This window comes from Athene noctua, chromosome 1 (assembly GCF_965140245.1).
Source record: "Athene noctua chromosome 1, bAthNoc1.hap1.1, whole genome shotgun sequence".
NCBI classification, from domain to species: domain Eukaryota; kingdom Metazoa; phylum Chordata; class Aves; order Strigiformes; family Strigidae; genus Athene; species Athene noctua.
This window is the reverse complement of record NC_134037.1, coordinates 181,308,097-181,328,616: the sequence shown is the minus strand read 5'-3', so window position 1 is coordinate 181,328,616 and position 20,520 is coordinate 181,308,097. Positions and strand designations below refer to the sequence as shown.

General features: G+C 40.6%; 1 protein-coding gene across 5 annotated transcripts in view; it reads left to right on the top strand.

Moving 5' to 3' along the window:
• Window positions 1–20,520, top strand: part of GLRA2 (glycine receptor alpha 2) — a 139,127-nt gene that overhangs the window by 104,143 nt on the left and 14,464 nt on the right. For 3 of the 5 annotated variants that reach the window (XM_074906923.1, XM_074906913.1, XM_074906950.1), the window contains exons 8-9: window positions 4,028–4,177; window positions 6,043–6,162. In XM_074906923.1, coding sequence (XP_074763024.1) covers window positions 4,028–4,177; window positions 6,043–6,162 — 270 coding nt within the window. The remainder of the gene's footprint in view (window positions 1–4,027; window positions 4,178–6,042; window positions 6,163–20,520) is intronic. The other 2 variants (XM_074906941.1, XM_074906932.1) reach the window with 1 other exon arrangement.

The following is a 20,520-nucleotide window of genomic DNA, read 5'->3' as shown; positions in this document are numbered from 1 at the left end:
TCAATGCCCAAGATGCAAGGGGCTTCTGGGCCAGTTACAATGGGATGTTTTTCCCACTTGTCCCCCGTCAAGCTAACCTCGGCCTCCAATACTGGTAGTTCTTGACAGCCCCCTGTCACTCCTGAGATCCATATAGGTTCTTCCCCTCTGTAACTTGATGGCATTAGTGTACATTGTGCCCTGGTGTCAATTAAAGCCTGGTACTTCTGTGGATTTGATGTGCCAGGCCATCGAATCCACACTGTCCAATACACCCAATCATCCCTTTCCTCCTCCTGGCTGGAGGCAGGGGCCCTCTATTCCCGTTCTTGGTTGGAGTATTCACTGTCTGACTCTTGCCGTGCCAGGCCAGAGGTTCCTTCTTCAGGGTCAAGGGAGGTGATCTCAGTCTTTCTGTATCTGGGAGATTCGCTGGTTACTTTCTTGTGGTTTTACACCAGCTACATTAACAACCTTCTTGGATGTCTTTTTCTTGGCAGGGGTCTTTCCTCGCAATTCATGTACACGTGCTTCCAACTTAAAGGTGGGTTGACCATCCCACTTCCTCATGTCCTCCCCCTGGTAGCGCAGGAAGAACCAGAGTTTGCCACATGTCATGCACCTTGGCTTCCCTTTCCCCCTGACTGGGACAGAAGAGAAATGATTTCTTGGGGAGCTCCTAACATCCAGGGCACTCGCCCGTAGAGATGAGGAGGTACCAAGACTCTTCAAAGTTCTGAAGCCAGGAAGAGACTGCCTCCACAGTTGGCGTACATCTTAGTCCTTCTCCTGCATCCATTTCTGGGTAGTACATCGCGGCCAAGCCGGCAGAATACGAGGATGGCGCACCTTTAATCACCTTCCTCCACATGGCCCGTGTGCATGGGACATCCTCTGGATTTTTAGGGGCTTCATCATTATCTGGATCACCATAGATGACTTCCATCACTGCTAATTCTCTCAGGCACTGGACACCTTCATCTGCAGTAGTCCACTTCACTGGGGTGTGGTCCATAAGATCTTCCTTAAAAGGATACCTTGCTTTAACACTTGAAAGGAGTCGTCTCCACAGACTGCAAATTGCTGTCTCTTTTCCAATTCCCCTTTCAATTCCTCGATTTCTAGCAAGGGAACCCAGCTGTTTGGCTTCCTTACCTTCCAGCTGTTGAGCATCTGCCCCATTATCCCAGCATCGCAGCAGCCAGGCAGCGATCTGCTCACCTGGCTGGCGGCAATAGTCTTTCCGCAGATCTCACAGTTCTGATGATGTCAGGGACCGGGTAGTTTCTGCCTCCTGTTTCAGTTCTGTTATTCCCTCTTCTGATACCTTTGCTGAAGGACCAGCTTCTTCCTCTTCTTTCTCCTCCCTTATTAATCGAGGGTATGGGCCTGTTGTTCTCCTTGTCCATTGTTTCTTTTTTACTACTGGGGCAATCTCTGTTGCTGTTGTTATTGTTTGGGTTCCCATGTCAACCACAGTCCTTTGAGAGTGCTGAACTGCAGCTCGGTAAGCACAGGCCAGGCCCCAGTAAAGTGCTAGAAGTTGCTGATTCTCATTGGGATAGGCAAGACACCCCTCTATCAGGTGATGTGTCAATTTTGTGGGGTTGCTTGCCTGTTCAGGAGTGAGATCCCAGGCTACAGGAGGTGATAACCGTCCTAGGAATCTGCCCAACCCCTTTCACTCTCCCTGACACCCAGGAACAGGCCGCCTCAGAGCACATTTTGGCACCGATTCACTCAAAATTTGCGTTCTCTTACACCAAAAGCATATCGAGCTCCACACAACCCACAACAGGCGAACAGCATTAATAAAGAGTATCAATGAACTAACATAAGGATGACTAAGTACCTCGGGAGCCTGCAAAATAAAACCACTCATGATGTTCCCGATTCCTTGCAGCATGTTCCTGAGCTTAACAAAATAAAGATAAGCAGCGCAATAAACAAGCCCGTGACCAGCACAAGATCTTGTTGCTTAATAACTACTATAGCTACAGCACATTTAATATAAAACTGCCGTTGTCGTGCCCCACATTGGGCGCCAGAATAGACTGTGATGGTTTGACTGTGGCTAAATGCCAGGTATCCACCAAGTCGCTCTATCACTTCCCCCCCGCCCCTTTCCCTTTGTTTTCTCAACAGGGTAAAGAGGGTGAAACAAAAGCAGTTTTAATATAAGCAAAGCGCAGCAAAAATCTGCGAGCGGAAGCAAGAGCAGATTTATTCTCTACTTCCCATGGACAGGCGATGTCGGCCCTTCTCAGGAGCAGGGCTCCAATACGCGTAGTCGTTGCCTCAGAGAACCAAGGGTGACCCCACCCCCTTCGTCCTTTCTCCCAGCTTTATACTGAGCAGACGTCACATGGTATGGAATATCCCTTTGGTCGGTTTGGGTCAGCTGTCCTGGCTGTGTCCCCTCCCAAGATCTTGCCCACCCCGTCCCACTTGGGGGGGAAATGTCAGAAAGAGCCTTGGTGCTGTGTAAGCACTGCTCAGCAGTAGCCACAATACCAGGGTGCTACCAACACCCTGACAGCTCCCAACATAAAACACAGCACCGTGAGTGAGGGCTGCTATAGGGGAAAAACAATTCCAGTTCAGCCAGACCCAGTACAGATGCACAACACATCCTTTTCTGCTCTCTTTTCAGACCACCGTGTGTTTTGACTGCATTGAAACGTTTGGCCTTCAGGATATTATTCAGATGTTAAATATCTTTGATTACAATTTTTCAGGGTTTAGGTACGATCCATTTTGCTTATCTTGATTCAGTTGTATGGTGGTGGGTGCCATCTGAGGTGACCTTGGGTATCTGAGACATCTCCAGAGGACTGGTTAGTATGATACTGGAAATCTGTGCTTTTCTGGATGAGCCTCCTGTATGGAGGCTACATACCTGATGCAGCACTATGCAATGCTTTTATTTAGACAACTGAGTGAAACCCCGTGTGTCTATGCTTAGAAAGTGGTTCTAAGCCCCTCTTTATAGACATGAAGATGAAGAAGCACTATTTGGGTGTTATTAATCTCACTCTAGAGAAGACAGCTAAAACAGATCAAATGCATTGCATCCTAAAAATGCCTGTTCTTCTTCATTCCTTGGTTTATTTATATCAAAGTAGTTGGCAACTAGATCACATGTAAGTTGTAGACATTAAAAGTCAGATGATTTTAATTCCATCCTGGATGTAATACCTGATAAATAAAACAGACAACTTGCTGTTGCCTAATCACACGATCTTTGCTTAAAACCTGCAAGACTACAAAGAAAGGCAGAGGCCAACTACAGCTATGGAGGACAATGTACCTTTGATATGCATGGTGTGTGTCTCATTAATTGGATACTGTTTGGCCCAGTGTGGGTACTAAGATAAAAGTCTTGTGACATTGCAGTGCTGTAATATATCTGATTTTACTGTGGATCAGTCAATTCAAATCAGGATCGGTTTTTACTATAATGGACACATCTGGTATTTGGGTATTTGTAGTAGATAATATCTGTGAAGATTTATTTTTCTTATAGAGTTGTTGGATAAAGATCAAGCAACTAGGATCAAATATTCAATTAGTAAAGTCATTTCAATCTATAGGATACATTACCCTGAGTTTACTTTGAGGTTACGGATACCAAACATAGCTAATCAATCAATATGGTAATTGGTTCATAAAAGATGAAAGAGGTGATAACTATAAGAGTTGTTTTTCAATAGGTATTGTATCATGCCCTGTATTCATATTCTTTCTGATAAACTGTGATTGTGACTATAAGAGCACCTGTATTTTGTTAGACTAAACTCGATTCTTTACCTAAAGGCAGTAGTTCATAATTTCTGTGTCCTTTGTGAACGTGCATTTCCATTAAGAGCTGGATTAAGTATTTCTTATAACCTATAAATCAGTAAAGCAAAACACAAACCAAGAAACCCCCCACCTCACTGAACAACTGGAATTCTGCTGAGTGGAAATGTTCTTATTTTTTCAGGTCAATATTTTCAGCTTATGAAGAAGTTTGAAATATAACATGCTGTGCCCTATTTTTTTCTAGGTCTCCTATGTAAAAGCTATCGACATCTGGATGGCCGTGTGCCTTCTCTTTGTCTTTGCTGCGTTACTGGAATATGCAGCAGTCAACTTTGTTTCACGGCAGCACAAGGAGTTTCTGAGGCTTCGAAGAAGGCAAAGAAGACAAAACAAGGTACAGCCGCTCTTTACTTGGGGTGACTGATTCTGCCCTGACAGCATGCTGATGTGCAGTTGATTTCTCACTTCAGTTCTTCTTGCCCTCGCAGGAGACTCTCATTCTAAAGTTTCCTTCTGAGTGATTTACTCCTTGATAAAGAACTGACAACTGGCCTCTTGGTTTATTTGCAGTTTATGAAGTTATCAGTAAATGTCAATTGTTTGGTCACTGATTCCAAGAATTTTATTCCCTTCTTACAAATGCTGGGGCAGCTGTACCTTCACAAATGTTGTACTACTATGGGCACCCACCAGTGGATAAGGAACTGTTGGAAGCAATGACATAGATAGAGGACTGATATTATTTCCTTGACATCGCCCAGATGTGCTGACATCAGCACATGCCTGAGCCCTGTCTTTTCTACTGCTACCCTAGCTAGTTATGCCAAAATCGGAGATTCCTTAGGGTAACCCATTATAGAGCAATCAGCAGTTCTGCCCTGACTTTTAAACCACCAGAAGCCGGTGTTTTTCCCAACTGAAATGAGGAAACATGGCCACTTTAAAAAAGAGAAGGATTAGAAGAATTTTCTCTCTAGATTCTACTACTTCACAGTTTGTTACTGGTACAAACTTCAAATTTTTGACAAAGGGCCTATTTGTGAGTATCATTATCACATTTTATACCAATGACTGAAATATAGTAGAGAAGCTTGGTTTTCACCTAGATGTCGGTCTAGAAATATTTTCAGGAAGTCTGTCCACATTTCCTAATTGTTTTCTTTGGTAAATGGAAAGACATTAGACATTAAATTGAATTTTAGTCCAGTTATGATCATTCCCACAACTATAAAGTCTTCATTCTTCCTGTATCTATGTCACTGGTTTTCAGTATCAGTAGAAACATTTAGGTTTACACTGTGCATATGCAATTGCTAGGTGAAATAAACATTTGCTTGAGCTGCACAAGTGCTTCAAGCCGTAAATAATCGTTTCCTTTACAAAAGGGATGACAACAGTGGCACAGGGCATTTGTGTTTTGACAGGTCTGTCTAATAAGTGTTCTGTAGCTGAGGTAATATTTGATGGGTGCTCCGGGAAGTAATCCAGTGCTGTTGTCTGGTTTAATATTATTGTCAGGTGAATCGAGATTCCTGGTAGATTACAGGAGAGAGCAAAAATGTTTGCCTGTCTTCAGGTATGCATGCCAGATGCACTGCTACTAGAAGCCTTTGTTTCCAAAACCAGCCTGGCAGCAGCAGAAGCTGCTGTATGGAGTCTCTAATTTCCGTTTTGGATACAATGTCTTCTTTAGAGATGAACAATTAGGCAAGAAGCTACCATTAGTAAGTAACAGTATCCAGTGACATCACTCAAAAATCAGGAGGTTTTGGTCCATGGAAGTGGTAATTCATCTGCTGTGGGAATGATTATTCTGGTGAATATTACAAGAAAGTTATTTAAAACCAAATCACCAGAAGACCTGTGTTTATTCTAAGCCAGTTGGTAGATGGATTCTTTGCAAAATGGGTAATGCCCTAATTAAACACAAGGAAATATTCTGCTGAAGTAAGAGACACCTATCCATTTGCACAGGCTTGCTCTCACTTTTCCTATAAATCTGGTTGCATGAATTTTAAAATAGGCAATAATGTTACTAAGGCCATCTCTTTGGGGTATGTTTTCTGCATTTCTTTACTTGAGTTTGTCTCTCAAAATTTTCTCAGTTTATTTTGCCTTGAAAGTGATTCATGTTGTTTTGCATGATGGTCGTCTCTAACTGAGCCATTCTTTTCTTTGCATGTTGTGTATGTGTGTCGTGTTACCACTGTGCTATTCTCATTCTTGCTGCTGCTATCTATGCTGACACTCTGGGGACAGGCACAGACTATGACTGTTGGGAATGAAAGCATCGAGTCCGTGCTGCGCATGAATGGCTTGCGGAGCAAAGAGTCATCAGCTTACGGGACAGTGAATCAGATCGGCAGTTCAAGTTTGAGGGTAAAACTGTAGTGAGAAAGAGAAACAAGGGAGAGTTTTAGTATGTGCAATGATGTCATAAATCAGCAAAATGGATGATTTTGATGTCATCACTAGTATGCTCTTGTATTCTCTTTGCTAAATGTCCCCACAAAATACACAGTACTGTCCACAGCATGAACAGCAGTTTCATGTTGTACATTCTTGTGGCCCATCCTTATGCTTGCTTTTTTCCATGGTTGGCTTGTGCCACCCCCGTTTCCAAACTTCCCAAGGAAAATGCATATATATTGGGTAGCCTGGTCCTGAATAAATATAGGGTTAATGGCGGGAACAAGAGCAGAGAAAATGACTTGAGACAGAAAATCCTACATTGTATTATCTTTCAGATGAGCATATTCCAACAAAATTTAGTATGTGTAATGAAATGCATTTTTATTGGTATGGTATTTATTCCTGAACCATCGACTTGAAGTTTTCCTCCTTGTGATGTCCTGAGTCCTGCTTAGTGGAGTATGAATAGCTGGGAATGAAAAAAAATGTATGGCATTGGTTTCTTTTTATTGGCTTGGAGAAGAGCCATTGGTCTGAAATGTTTTACACAGTAAAATCAGGGGTGAGTTGGGAGGTAATAAAATCAGTGATGGAGAGAGAAATAAGATTAGTGTGCAGCTCACTGCTTGGTACTGGTGACTGAGAAATTAAATGTATTCATTCAGATAAAATGGGACTAATATTTAAATCTTTCAGGACTTGATTTCCTAGAACAAAAACATTACTTGAACAGCTTTTGAGGTGTAATGGGCCTCTGACTTTGATCAAGTTCTGCAAAGTTATGTGATTATAAGATGCAGATAATTTCAGCGGATTTTGTATACTGTAAAGGGAATTAGTAGCTTTGAAAATCAAAGCAAAAACGATAGTTAACATTACACAGCAAAATTAGAATAGAGTGTTCGCAATGCAATAAATTATTCACTTTCAGAGCTACAATCTCAAACTAGATTTACTGCTTGAGTAGAAGTGAGCCTTCCCTTCTGGATAATTTCTACTGTAGAAATAATCGTATTTACATGTATACAAAACTGAGCATAAAAAGAAAAAACTCAGTGTCTTTCTAGAAGATATGACTATGCTGCCACTGGAAAACTGATGCCATACAACTACAAAACCAGTCCAAGTCAGTAGTCAGTGTTGCATGTCTTAGCAGTCAGAAAGTCCTAGTAGTCTTAGCTAAGGTTCTCGTAAGGCCTGGTTATCCTCTCTCTCAGGAAAGCTTGTAGAAACCTCTCTTCTACTTTTAATATTGTGTATTATATATATAGGCAGGGCAGTACACAGAGGGGCCATGTCACTGCAGTACTCTTCCTGCAGAGGCCTAAGAGCGAGCTGCGCTGGTGTTGATTTCCCCTGGAGAACTTCCACCACAGAAGTGATGTGCACTTGAAAGGTGAACAGAGGAAACATACCAAGACTGAGGTTTCTGGAGCAATGCTATCATAGCTGCAGCTCAGTACTTTTCTGCTCAAGAGCAGGACATTTATGTGCAGAGGAGTACATAGCAACATAGCCTGTGGTGCCACAGGAAGCCTCACAAGCAGGTAACTTGACTTGCTGAGGTATTGCTCATTGAACCAAGGGTTTATGGTGAATGTAAATCTAGAAGTCATAGTCAAGAGGAGACAGTGTAGAAGAGGGGCGATTGAATATTTATACCGCATCTCTCAGTGCTAATCTGGGGACATAAAAAATAGGCACTAAATCATGTCTGACCAGGATTCCTGGATTTAGCAGCTAAATCTACAAAATAAGAATACTGTTCTTGGATTTGTAAGCCTTTGTCACTGCTTTAGTTATTGCTTCTGCTGGGTCTTGTTCTTGGTGCTGCAACCCTCAAAGCACTGCATGAAAGCACAAGACACCTTAAGAGACCATCAGATCTCTTAAGCCAAAGACCAGACTGGTTAATTCTTCTCTAGGAAAGCCTGGTTTGTATTGTTGATTGTCTGGAAATTGTATTTACAGCTGAACCATTGACCTGCCATTGCATTAGAAAAGATTGCACTATCAGAACCTGTTGCCATCTTCAATACAGAATAAATCCCTATATTCTCAGGTAATCAGTACTTCAACCTGTCTGCCTTCCCCATGCAGTTTCTGTTGGAAGAAGCATTCAATGCTTGTCCAAAAGATTTGTGTAGTCTTCCTGCTCACAGTTAAATACACCCATCAGCAGCAATACTTCACGGCTGAGAGAAACAGTTGCCTATTTACTGTATATCATAATACTACTTTTTTCATACAGGCTGCAGAAGCCATGACTCTGATGGTACTGAGGATGTAGTAGTTTCAATATATTAAAATCTGAATTTGCATAGTGCTAGATCACCTGAAAGAAAATAACTTATTTTTAAAATATGTTTTGTAATAATCAAACAAGATTTGCTTATTTTTCAAAATGATGGGTTTCCAGGGAATCAGAACAACTCTGTTTACACAGGTTCAATCATCCCTTTTGAAAACAGTAATTATTATGTTATATGATCCGTAGTCAAAATGAGTCACAGTATACTAGTATTCATACCATCATCTCAAAGATGATGTCCTAAACTGTATGTGTGATGGTTATCACTGTGACCAAGAATAGAGGTTAAGTTTGGGACTGTTAGTGTTAAAAGCAATACTTTATAGCTTAAATGAAAAACCGTGCAGCTGGAGGCTTTGACAGACTTTAATCCCATGTGCAGGGAACACAGAGCAATACAAATAACAATGCTGCAGCCAAGGGGGTTCACATGCATGCAGATTAGCAAAGGGAGGCACAAATGGTGTCTTCAGTAGAAAGAGCTCGGACTGAGACTAAGTGATTACAGCAGCAAAGGATAATTCCACTAAGCAAAGATGGCAGCTTCAGACAACTGTTGGTGTCTGGATGGAGCTGCTGGTGGCAAGGCAGGTACCCCAAGTGCCCAAAGTCACTGAGACTGTCAAGATAATATAGTATTTCCATCTTTAAAAATAAGACGTATGCATTAACACTGATTTTCAGAGGCTATCTCTGAAATACTTCCATCAGACCCCCCAAACAATTTTCCAAGGTTTTCTAGATTTACCCATTGAAAAACAGCAGTGACTTCAGCCTGACTTTGCCTTTAAAACACTTGGTACTACTGTCCCCAGTGGAAATTTTTGCCCACTAGCACCCATGTGCACCACACTCAGCGGCATGACGTGCATGCTTCGTGTTATGTAAGGTGCCGCATCATGTGAATAATGGAAGTGCTCAAGGAAAGCCCTTTTTGCTGAGCTATTTTTGGTACACACCAAATGAGCTCAAGCACACAAATTTCATTGTGAAAAATAGGAATCTGAGTCTGAATGACTTTCTCTCTCGTATCTTGCTTACTTAATAGATTAAAGAGCATTTAGCTTCTGCTGTAGATAAACACCTTCAAGATATTGTGATTACTTTTATTTCTCCAGGTTGATTGTATTAGCTCTTTAATGTAACTGTGCAGAAAAAATCCAGTAGAAGTTAAATACTCTAAAATGATCATTTAGCTTGAAGTTATAGTCCTGCATATGACTACAGAGAACCAGTTAAATAATAGACATAATACATTTCAACACGTGGCCATATCACCTTGTGACTTCATCTGAATGTCCTTGTCTGTCTTTTTATTGTGAGCATGAATAGAATAGGAATGGCCCTACTCAACATCAGTCAAAGTACCTTTATTGTGTATTAAATGGCCTTACTACAGTGAGTTAAAACATATGAACAAAAGAATCATCTCAAACTAGAAAAACATCTTGATATGAATCCTTGGTCTAGCTCTAGGCACAAGTCTAAAGAGAGGCAGGAGTCCCCAAAGAAAGAGTAACCTGTAGGAAAAGAAGCAGTTTAGCCATGGGGGTGGTATCCAAGCAATGGATAAAAAAAATCCAGTACGAACAGTCTGTGCAGGTAGACAGTCTAAGCTTATTGGAAATGCAGATTTTCCAGTGAAAAGAAAACACAGACAAAGAAACAGTGGAAGAGATAAATTCTTTTTTATAAGGGCCTGTATACAAGTGTCATGAAAAGTGAAATGGAAGATTTTCCCTCCCTTATTGGAGGAGGGAATGTAAAAAAAACTCAAAACAGGTATTTGTGTTTCATATTTTACAGCCTCAGTCACAATAAAGTGATAGGCTGTATGAGGTGGATTGAAAAATCCAAGTGAAAATTAAGTGAAAACTCCAAGCCAAGAAATAGAAGAGAAAAAGGATAGTTACATTCCAAGGGAGACAATTCTGAAAACCAAATACAAATTTTGGCACATTAAACATTCTGTAATCAAAGGCAGAATAATATACAGAACATGTAATACCAGTTCCTGAAAAGACTTCCAAATGTCAAGTCCCAAATATCTAAGAGTTAATTAAAGCTGATAGAGTACAAGTGAACAAGCTAAAGTAATGGAATCCAAGTACCAAAGTAGGGGCAAAACCAGGTGAACAAAATTAGGAGAACAAATTTCAACTTCTGAAAAAAAAAAACCCAAAACAAAACCCCACAAAAATTGAGGATGGGGAAAAAGATGCCTAGTCTAGAGGTGGTGGAAATCAGAGAATTGGAGGACTGATGGGGAGTTGGTAAGGCTGCATAATGGTGAATCTTTATATTTGCTGAAATTACCAGAGCAGTGCAATGCAGAGTACTCCATGGTTGCAGGGGACAGATAATCAAATTGTAGGGACCAGGCATGGCACCAAAGCACCAAGTAGGACATGACACAGTATAATGACTCATGTTGGCCACTTGCTAATACTTTAGCAAATTACTCCTTATATAATCTATGAACAGGATATAAGCATTGTAAGGGGCTACAGAACAGTAATATTACAATATTTCAGATCTAGGATGATGACGTGACTGTATGTTGCACCACCTGGGACAGGTAGGACTGGTAAAGCCAGAAGGAGTACTTGATAAAGTTTTTTTTTGTTTGCTCGGTAGTGTTACTTTGGTTTAGAAACTCTGAGTCCTCTCTTGTACCTACCCAGTGTGCAGTGGCTGAAAGGATCAGCTCTGAACTGACAAGCCTTGGGGACTGAAGTTTGCACTTCACTCGAGTGAGTTTGTCCTGGTAGTTACTCATGAACAGCAGGAAACACACCAGAAATGAACTCTGCAGTTTTGCAGCTCATGAAAGGTACTCTCCAGCTGGGTGCAAATGTCTCATTTTTTATTATACTTAGGGGATAGTGCAAACTGAAAATAGGGCAGAGGAAGCTGGAAAGAGACAAAAAATGGTGTTCTTATTTTTGATGCTTTAAAGCAGAAAGAAGTAGCTTTTCAAGAGCCATCTACCACACACACAAGCTTTTGTTTTCCACATTATTTTAGAAAATGGTGATTCTTTTGCTGCATGTGTTCTGACCCACCTCATTTCATGGAAAAAAAGACAGTGAAAAAAAATGTCAAACGTGTTTCATGATAAAAAGATTGAGAAAGAGGATTTCAGGAGGACCATTTCAAACCTAAACTGCCCCTACTCAAGACTGCAGAAAGATAGTGAAAAGCCATAGCTGTCCCAAGATTTAAGCTTAAACTGCACAAGGGGTCAAGGAAACAACTTTGCCCCCAAGTTTTCTCCTTTGTTCTTTCCCTGTTGCTAGCTTAGCTTTACTCTTCCCCTGACCAGACTCAGGACCCAATAAGACCCTGCTCTCAGGGTTTCTTGCTGCAGTGATGGTCAGATCCTCTTTCCAATGGAGGGGTGAAGACATCTGGGAAGAGAACAGTTTCTGATCCCATGTTGCCAGGGGTCTGTCATGACACTTCTCATCAGTACTGAGGTCTGTCCCAAGCCTCATTTTCAACACCAGAGTATTTCAGCATGAATAAATATAAATTAGTATTTCTGCAAGAGAATTAAAGGGTCAGGCAGTTAGAGCCAAGCATAATGCAGACTGAGAATACCAGCACTGCTGTATCCATGTATTTCTACCCTGACTGGCAATTGTGCTCGCCCTGCACATCTCCAGAGCATAGTACACCAGTTGTATCAAATTACATGGTAAATTGGTGAGATGGGCAAGTGTTCAGTAGGATCCATGAAATGCATATTTACATCTGACCCAATTAGTCCTGTTCTCCACAGGGGATAGAAGCCGCTATTTGAATGTAATTAATTGTGAAGCATTCTGTAATGATGTTGTCCAAATGACATTGTGCAAAACCAAATTGTATTAACTAGACTGTTGAAACGTCATGCTGTCTCAAGGTCTGTAAAACTTCATGGATTCCAGTAAAATCCAGGTTTTATAGTACTTTTTAAAAAGTGATGTTGAAGCCATTTGTTTATCTTTTTTTCTAGAGGGAAAACAACATTGTTTAGTTATTCAAGTTAACAGCCATGGCTTACAGCAAAGTCATCAGTCAGAGCCTGATTCTTACACATTTAGTTTGATTTAATGTTTATTTCACTTGATCCACTGCTACAGCAAGAAGCGATTTACTGTAAATATGGATATCTGTACTTGGGTATTTCTCTTGCAGCCTGATTGTCTTACTTTTTTTATTATTATTATTATTTTTACTTTTTAATTTTTGTAATAACACTAATCTGTCCTGCACAAAAGAAGCAATTGGCCAACTGGGAGTAGATGGATAGGTGGAGAAGGAGATTTTCTTTGCTACAACATAAGAAAGAGGCTAGGGAACATTACACTGGAAGCGATAAACACCTTGAAACTGCACATATTCTGAGCACTTGTTACTGAGTCTTTCCAGAGTCCCTACAATGATCCATTTCAAGTTGGGAGCATCTGAAAACACCATGCCAAGCCCAGTCACAGGTCACTAAAAATTTGCCCCCTTCCACTCTCTGTGACTGGACTCTCTCAGTAGCATCTTAGAACTGGCACAGCCCTGGCTTTTCCCACAGAACACTTCTTTACTACAACAGGATCAATGTCAAGGAGGACTTACTATAGGAAAGCTCAGTTTTCCAGTGGCTTGTTGAATGTATCTGACATACTGAGTGTGTCAGAGTGTTTTTAGCTCCCAGAGAAACAAATCGGAAAGGTCAGAAAAGGCTGCTGTGGTTGGCAAAGGACATGAAAAGACAGAAGTCCAGAATCCTATGAATTTCTGCACTGAGCCTGTAACTTCTCTCTGAGAGATAGCATAGCTCTTCAGATAATTTAATTTCTAACTTGTGTATGTCATTTCTCATACAGATACTGCATTTGTACACACATATTTATAATCCACTTGCATAAGTGCAAGTTATTTTGCCACGGTGTCAAGGTTTTAATTGCTCAGTAATATCATGACAAGAGTCCTAGGAGATATAACACCTTTTTTTTCATGTCTCACCTCACCGTCTTCAAGTGGTTCTCCATGTAGTTTTCTGAGATAACTCTTTCTGCTAGTCATGTAGAAGTGCTCTGCCTGTAACTGACTCATTCATTTTTCTGTTAAGCCTTCCCAAGCTTGCTGGTGGTAGAGACTTGTCTTCAGGTGTTCTGTAATCTTCATCTGTTAAAGCGATAACTAATTAAGAATGGAGATCACAAACCCTGTTCATTAGAGATTATCTGAGTTGCACAAATGCGAGATCTTGCATGACATTCTAGGAAAGCAAGTGGTGTGTTTCCTCTTCAGGATGTGAAGTCTTAGAGATACCTGCGTGTAGCAGGCATGACACTCCCTAGCACAAACTTCTTGAGAAATTAATCTATCTGTTGTCTACGACAGCTTTCTCGTTCACTTCCGTGGGGGGCTCACTTTTCTAATAGGATTTGTTTCTGTTAAATTGACAGGAAAGAGCTGTACAGCAGATATTTATGGAAAAAACAAAGGGTTTTACCACACTCATGGTCTTCAGGTTTTGCAAAGCACAGTGTAGAACCAGACACTAAGCCTTCTCATTTATCCCATCTGCAGAATTTTCATCTTGTAGGCTTCTTTCTGTGCTGAGCATGGCAGGCAATGGAAATTATATCAAGTCTTATCAAGTGTGATGCCACTGCAGGCTGGTGAGATAGAGAGAACCTGTGCCTCACAGAATGCTCTTTTAGAGCCCTTGGAATCTTCTGCCTGGAAGATGTACAAGGTCCTAACACTCTTTTCCACCATTACATACCTAGTTAGATGAATTAAGATGTATTTGTCTGGTCCCATGTATTTTGTTTCATGTGCAGCATGCCTGCTTATACTGCATAAATACTCTGTCCTAACTGAAAGGCTCATGATCCTGCCACTGTCATGGGACCTCCCATGCAAAATTTGGGGGACATTCTTGTGTTTGCAAATATTTACACCAACAAGTGGATACTCAAGTCTTCTGAAAATCACTTGCTCTTGCTCAATAATTTTCCAATCCTACCAATAGATTATATAAGTATTTCCTATAACCTTTCAGTGGCTCTTGCAAAAAAAAAATTACCTTTCTTGCAAGTTTTGCAAGTTCTTGCCCCATCCTTTGCAGAGGAGCAGTGGCAAATTATGCAGCTATTCAAGTGAAGTTTCCTTATTAGACCATAAGGTCAGCTAATCTTCCATCAGACGGTTCTCTCCTTGGGTATTTGTGCATGTATATGTACGTGTGTGTCTAAAATGAAAAAGAGGAGGTGTAATATATTTTAGATATTGTTCTCTCTACATTAGCTTTTGTTTTGCTGATTAAGTATACCAATTAAACTCGGACACCAGAGTGAAAGGAGTAGGTGTATTTTACTAGTGCCGACCAAATAATGTAACAGAGTAAAACATGCTGTAAGAAAATGTAGAATAATGCACCTAAAGCAACAAATAGGAAAATACAGGGTAATGCATCAAATCATTACTGCATGAGAGAAAAAAACAGTGACTAAGAAAGATCCATCACCACTTGCACACGTTACCATCACCCAGCCCCGCAGTGGCTGGGCAGCCCCGGTTACAGCGAGGGTTTGGGGAGCCTGTCCCAGCAAGTGGGAAATCCTACGCGGGGCGTTCACCCATAGGTGAGGCTTCCAAAGTCACTGTGAGCTGGTCCAGCATTATATACCCCAAAATCAGCAAGCCAGAATAGCTGGCACCTTTGTTTTGAGTGGAAAATTTCTGGTTTCATTCTCCTGTTGGATTCCACCCAAAGCCTGGCCAGGGCTCGGGAAGGAGACCAAAGGAGTTTCTAACAAGGCCAAGTACATGGGTTCTCAGCCTTGAACAAGGCTGAGAAAGGAAAGCTGGATACATTCTCAGCATTTCATCCTCACTACTGATTATATTCTAGGCCGCATCTTTCACTTTGTTAATGATTACATACTAAATTAGCAGCTTCAGCTTGGGGCCTGTTGTTCAGGCTTCAGTAATTCAATGCTCTAGCACTTTTTACATCAGCGTGAGTTGTTATAACTTAGTACAACACCTACTAGCATAATGGTTTCCAGTGATAAAATATACAGGATTCATCTGTAGGTCAACTCTGGCTTGGGCCAGTTGTCCAAGCCTTAGCACTTCAGCTTTACATTGTATTTCCCACATAGGTCACTGTATTTCTTTTGTGTCTGTCTAATAATTGCCAGTTTTCCCCAGACTCTTGTATGCTGGCATGTCCTGCCATGCCTGGGCTTCAGATTTTCTGAATTTATTAATTCTATGTTGCTCTCTGAGCGTCTTACATTTGGGTAACACACTTTTCACTCCAGGTAGCCTCACCAATATTTCTAGTAATGATTTCCCTAGCAAAACTAAAGAGGATTAGTTGTTCCTTGATTTATCTGCTACCTTCAAAATTATTGCTCTCTATGTAATTTTTTTTAAAATAGCTCTCAACCTTTTCCTACAAAGCATGAGCTTAGTTGTTCTTCCTACCCAGTTTGAAAATCTTTTTTTAGGCTTTTCAGCCTAACAATGTGGTCTTCATGTAACATTTGTTTTCAGCTTAACCTTTCTACATAGCAAAAGTCAAATTTCTTATCACAGACCCCATAAGACTGGATTCCTATCAGAAATAATAGATCTTTATTATAGTTTTTTAAAAAATACTTGTAAACATTTTTTTTAGTCATGTCTACAGAAACGTATAATACTGGATTTAGATTCTTGCTTTCAGGTTTACATCTTAGACAAAATGAACTTGTTGCCTGATAAAGCTAAGCATGCTGCATTATAGTCAGAAGGCAAAGGAACTTGGCAGGAACATTTCTTCTGGTCATTATCCAAACTTAGATGTTAAATAGCCAATGTATCCTTGAAACTCATGGAGCATCTCTTCAGCAGCCAGCTACATCTCCGCTGTGGGAAGCTCCATCTGGAGATGGTAAACCCCAAGAAGGCTGTCCTGTGTTAGGCCAGGGCTCTGCCTAGAGCAGTAAGCTCTCTGTGACAGCAATATGTCCTCAATACATCCTCCTGAGCTCCAGGACTTTGCAGCTCAAGGACTTTCAAAGCCAGAGGTAGTATTTTTGTGATGAGTAGCATTTACTATTTATGGATAGAGCAGTCAGTTCAATGTGACGATTTATGAATTATTAAAACACTTTTCTTAAACTTGCTATGAGTTGTTCATATTAGCTCCTCAGCTCTTGTGGGACTAGGAGTACCTATTGCCACTGGAGCCACCAGGAGTGCATGCTGGGAGTGAAAAGGGTGTTGGAAGTGGAGGAAGGTCTTGTGTAAGGTTAATCAAGAAATAGTAATAACCAAAGCTGTGTATTAGATGAAAGCAAACAGGATGACTAATGGTTTTGCAAATTGTAATGCATATTTACAGGGTTCAGCTGGTGTTTGTCATGAACATAGTAACACTGAGTTCAGTGATTGTGCCTTCAGGGAGAGCAGGATTGAAAGAGAAAGGGTAAGAGCTAGTTACTCTAGTTTTCTTTCCTGATCTGAGGTATTTCTGTTTATACAATTACATGAACAAGAGCAGGAATAAATTTAGCATATTTAAGGACTTAGCATAAGCCAACTTCTTCCTGCCTTTTCTGATTTCTCAGATGGTGGTTGGGGACTACCCACGGTCCTTAGCCCATACAGTCAAGGAAGAAAAACAATGGAGGAAAACAAGATTATTTACTCTCATAATTTAAAAAAAAAGTAAATCATGAAACACTAAGTCAGTGCTGCTGTTCCAAATCTTCACCTTCACATTGTCTTCAGATCTTACATAAAAACAATTGATTAGCTAGCTGTTGAAGTTCTTTTTTAAAATGTTTTTGAGCACTGCTATTTTGTTCCTTATTTTGGAGATGTCCTAGATTTGTCTGTCATGAACTACAGTGGAGTCACTTCTGTATTTTTTGCTGATGGGTTAGTCTTTTATTCTGCCCTTAGTGCTACCTATGCTGGATGTTCATGTAGTGGAGATATAAACTGCACTTTTTTATAGGAACCAAAAAGGAGTGTGAAGAAAGAGTAATAAAAAGTCTGGAGAGGGTAGCTTTTTGCAGGCACAGGAAATGTTGTCATGCTCCCTCGCCATAAATGTTCTTTTTTTTTTCAAGTTTGCACAAAGGGTGTTTTTTTCCTCAAATACATGACAGCTCTTTTAAGATGCTCTGGTGCTGTATACTCTTGTTCTTCTATTATTTCTAGATACTGGGGATGCCTGTTTGTGTTGTCTGTCTCTTATTTGCTCTTTGATCTTTGTTCACTTTCCTTTGTGGCTTATATGGTGTTATTTTGTTGTAAAAATAATCTATTTGAGTTTTACTTTTTGATTCATGAAGACTGATGATTTTGCCACCCTTCTTTGTTCTGTTACTGCTTTTACCTTTGTTCGATGAGTTATCTTGTGGGTATTTGTGTAGCTGGGGTTGAATATCAGACTTATATCATGACAACAGAATTTTTTCATCAGATGCTGTGTTTGAATCTAACAGCTGTTATTTCCTGAATATTTTTTCTACCCCAGTGAGGCTCATAGATGGTTTTATTGCATGTGACATCCCAGTCACTGTTCTCAGAGTCTCACTTTTTTTTTTTTTTTTTGTCACTGCTATACCTTCCTTGCTGCCCAACCTGACTCTCAGGAGTCTCAAATATTTACCTCCTTCAGCTATGAAACAAGAACCTAGTTCTCCTGCAGTCAGGTCTTATTCATCTGAGAGGAGATAGAAAGGTATTTTAGGGGGCGTACCACACCTTATCTCTTGTGTGAGCTGCAGGCTGCCTTAGCCAAAGGCAAATGACTGCACTCCCAAAGTGCTGTACCCCAGGGGTACAGGGATGCCCAAAGGGTAATGGTTATGCCATGGTGGGATGTGAATTTTGACCTTCCTTTTCCCACAAGTCCTCCCTGCTTGCCTTCCATATCAAAGTGGAGATGTCTTAGGAATTGGTACCAAATTCACATGAATGTGGGGATCTTTTCTGCCAGCAGCTTTCGAAGCTTCAAAGCAAAGAGGCTTAGACTTTAGCCTATTTGTGTGTTTAAAGCATTACAACATAGAGAAAGCTGTTTGGCCTGGACAGTTATTGATTTCTATTCTGTTCTTCAAACTACAAACACAGAATCGTAAGATGGCAAGGAACAGGACCAGAAGAGCCCCTGAGAGCCAGCTGGCAGAGCCAGTACCAGGCAGTACACTGGGAGATTTACAGTTGCTGAAAATATTAATCAGTGTTGTTAAACAGTTTCTTCTGTAATGTGCCCAATATATCAAGAGTGAGTTTAAGAGACATTTGTGAGGGATTGTTCCTCAGGGAGACTCTGAGCTGAATTATATTTCTTTGTGGATGTGCTGACCCTCAGCTGAGTATTTCTGATTTACACCTTGTAATTCTCCTTGACTTGTGAGTACTCCTGAAACAAAGGTCAGTAAAAAAGTCTCTGAACAATTATTTACCATTCTGGACAGGTGTAGCAATAGGCTCTTTCTACGCTAAGGCTCTCTGGTTCGCCTTCCTTCTGCAGCAGCACAGGTTACAGCTGCAGATATGCTGCTGGAATACAGCTACACAAGTTTGTATTTTGTAACTTGTGCCAATCTCCTACTGAGCTGTCTGCTTTCTGAGTCTGTGTGCTCATCCTTTCTTAGCACTGAGAACTGTCCTTCACCCTTATAGACCTTTTAGAGGTTACTCCTAATTTTAACTTCCGTCTGGTCTGAGGAAACAATTTTTCAACACGTAGATGAGGAGCCAGGATTAATCTAATACTTATTTTGACAGTGATATAAAATCCATAAAGGCATGATGCAGTCTAAAAACAATCTGCCTGAGCAATTAGCTCAGTAATCAGACATCTAAAAAACAGTGGCAGAAGAGGAGAGCTATGGATTAAGATGCATGATGATTTTCTTTATTTAATAGAAAAGCATGCAGAATTTTAATTATGATCAGGAGATTTTACGTTTGCTGCAAGTACTCATGTGGGTTGCTAACGTGACAAATGTGATTTGACAAGGAAGGACCACACAAGGCAAGACTTGAAAACTGGCAGATAGGAATATAGTGACTATTTCATTTTGGGCCCTGCAAGAGAACACATATCTGAAATGAATATGTGACAAGTGGGGAGTATTGGATTTCTGTGTGAGGAGTTGACAAGTCAGACAAACAGCGGCCATATATTATCTGCGATGGCAAAAAGATCACATCATTTATAACCTTTGAAGCAACAGGAAAACTGAACGCAACATCATCTTATAATGATCTAAGAGCGAACTGTCTCTCTTTTTTTTTTTTCTTTTTTTTTTCTCCCTTTTCTCCCTGGTTATATATAGCTGTTAGAGAGGGCTCTGCTGAGCGGAAAATGGAACATATGATCAAGGGCAGTCCAGTGAGTCAATTTACTGACTAATACTGTAGATTATCATGTCAAATATATAGCACCAGCAGTATGAACAATAATGAAGCCTGGTTTATTTCTTTCCTGTAAATTGAAACGAAGATGTGATTGGAATTGTCACACCTTGGATATATGAGCCATATTCTCTTAATCATCCAAAACAAATTGCCTTATTCTTTATATTGACGTCTATTTTAGGAGTCATTCCAATACTGGCAAGCTGAAACCATCTATTTAAATGTGTCAAACACATCTAAATTATCCTCTAGACATCTGTCCCCTCAGGTGATGGTTCAATGGTCTTGTGCTTTGAAATACCTGCTCCCCTCAGACCCAAAGAAGGGATAACTCAGCCTTTCATCCTGTGGTGAGAAATCATTCAGTGCAATGCCATGCAGAGCCACTGCAAATGAGCTCCAGGATCATCAGTAGACCATCCAGCCATGAAGCCAACATGGCAAGAGACTCATAGAAAGCCCAGACGGCCAGCAAAAGGAGCCTTTCACTGCCTGGATTCAGAATATCATTGGCCAAGCATGAGGAGGGGTATATTGCCAATATTGTCCATGGGTTTTCTATTACTTTTGTTTTCTTTCCAAATTACAGG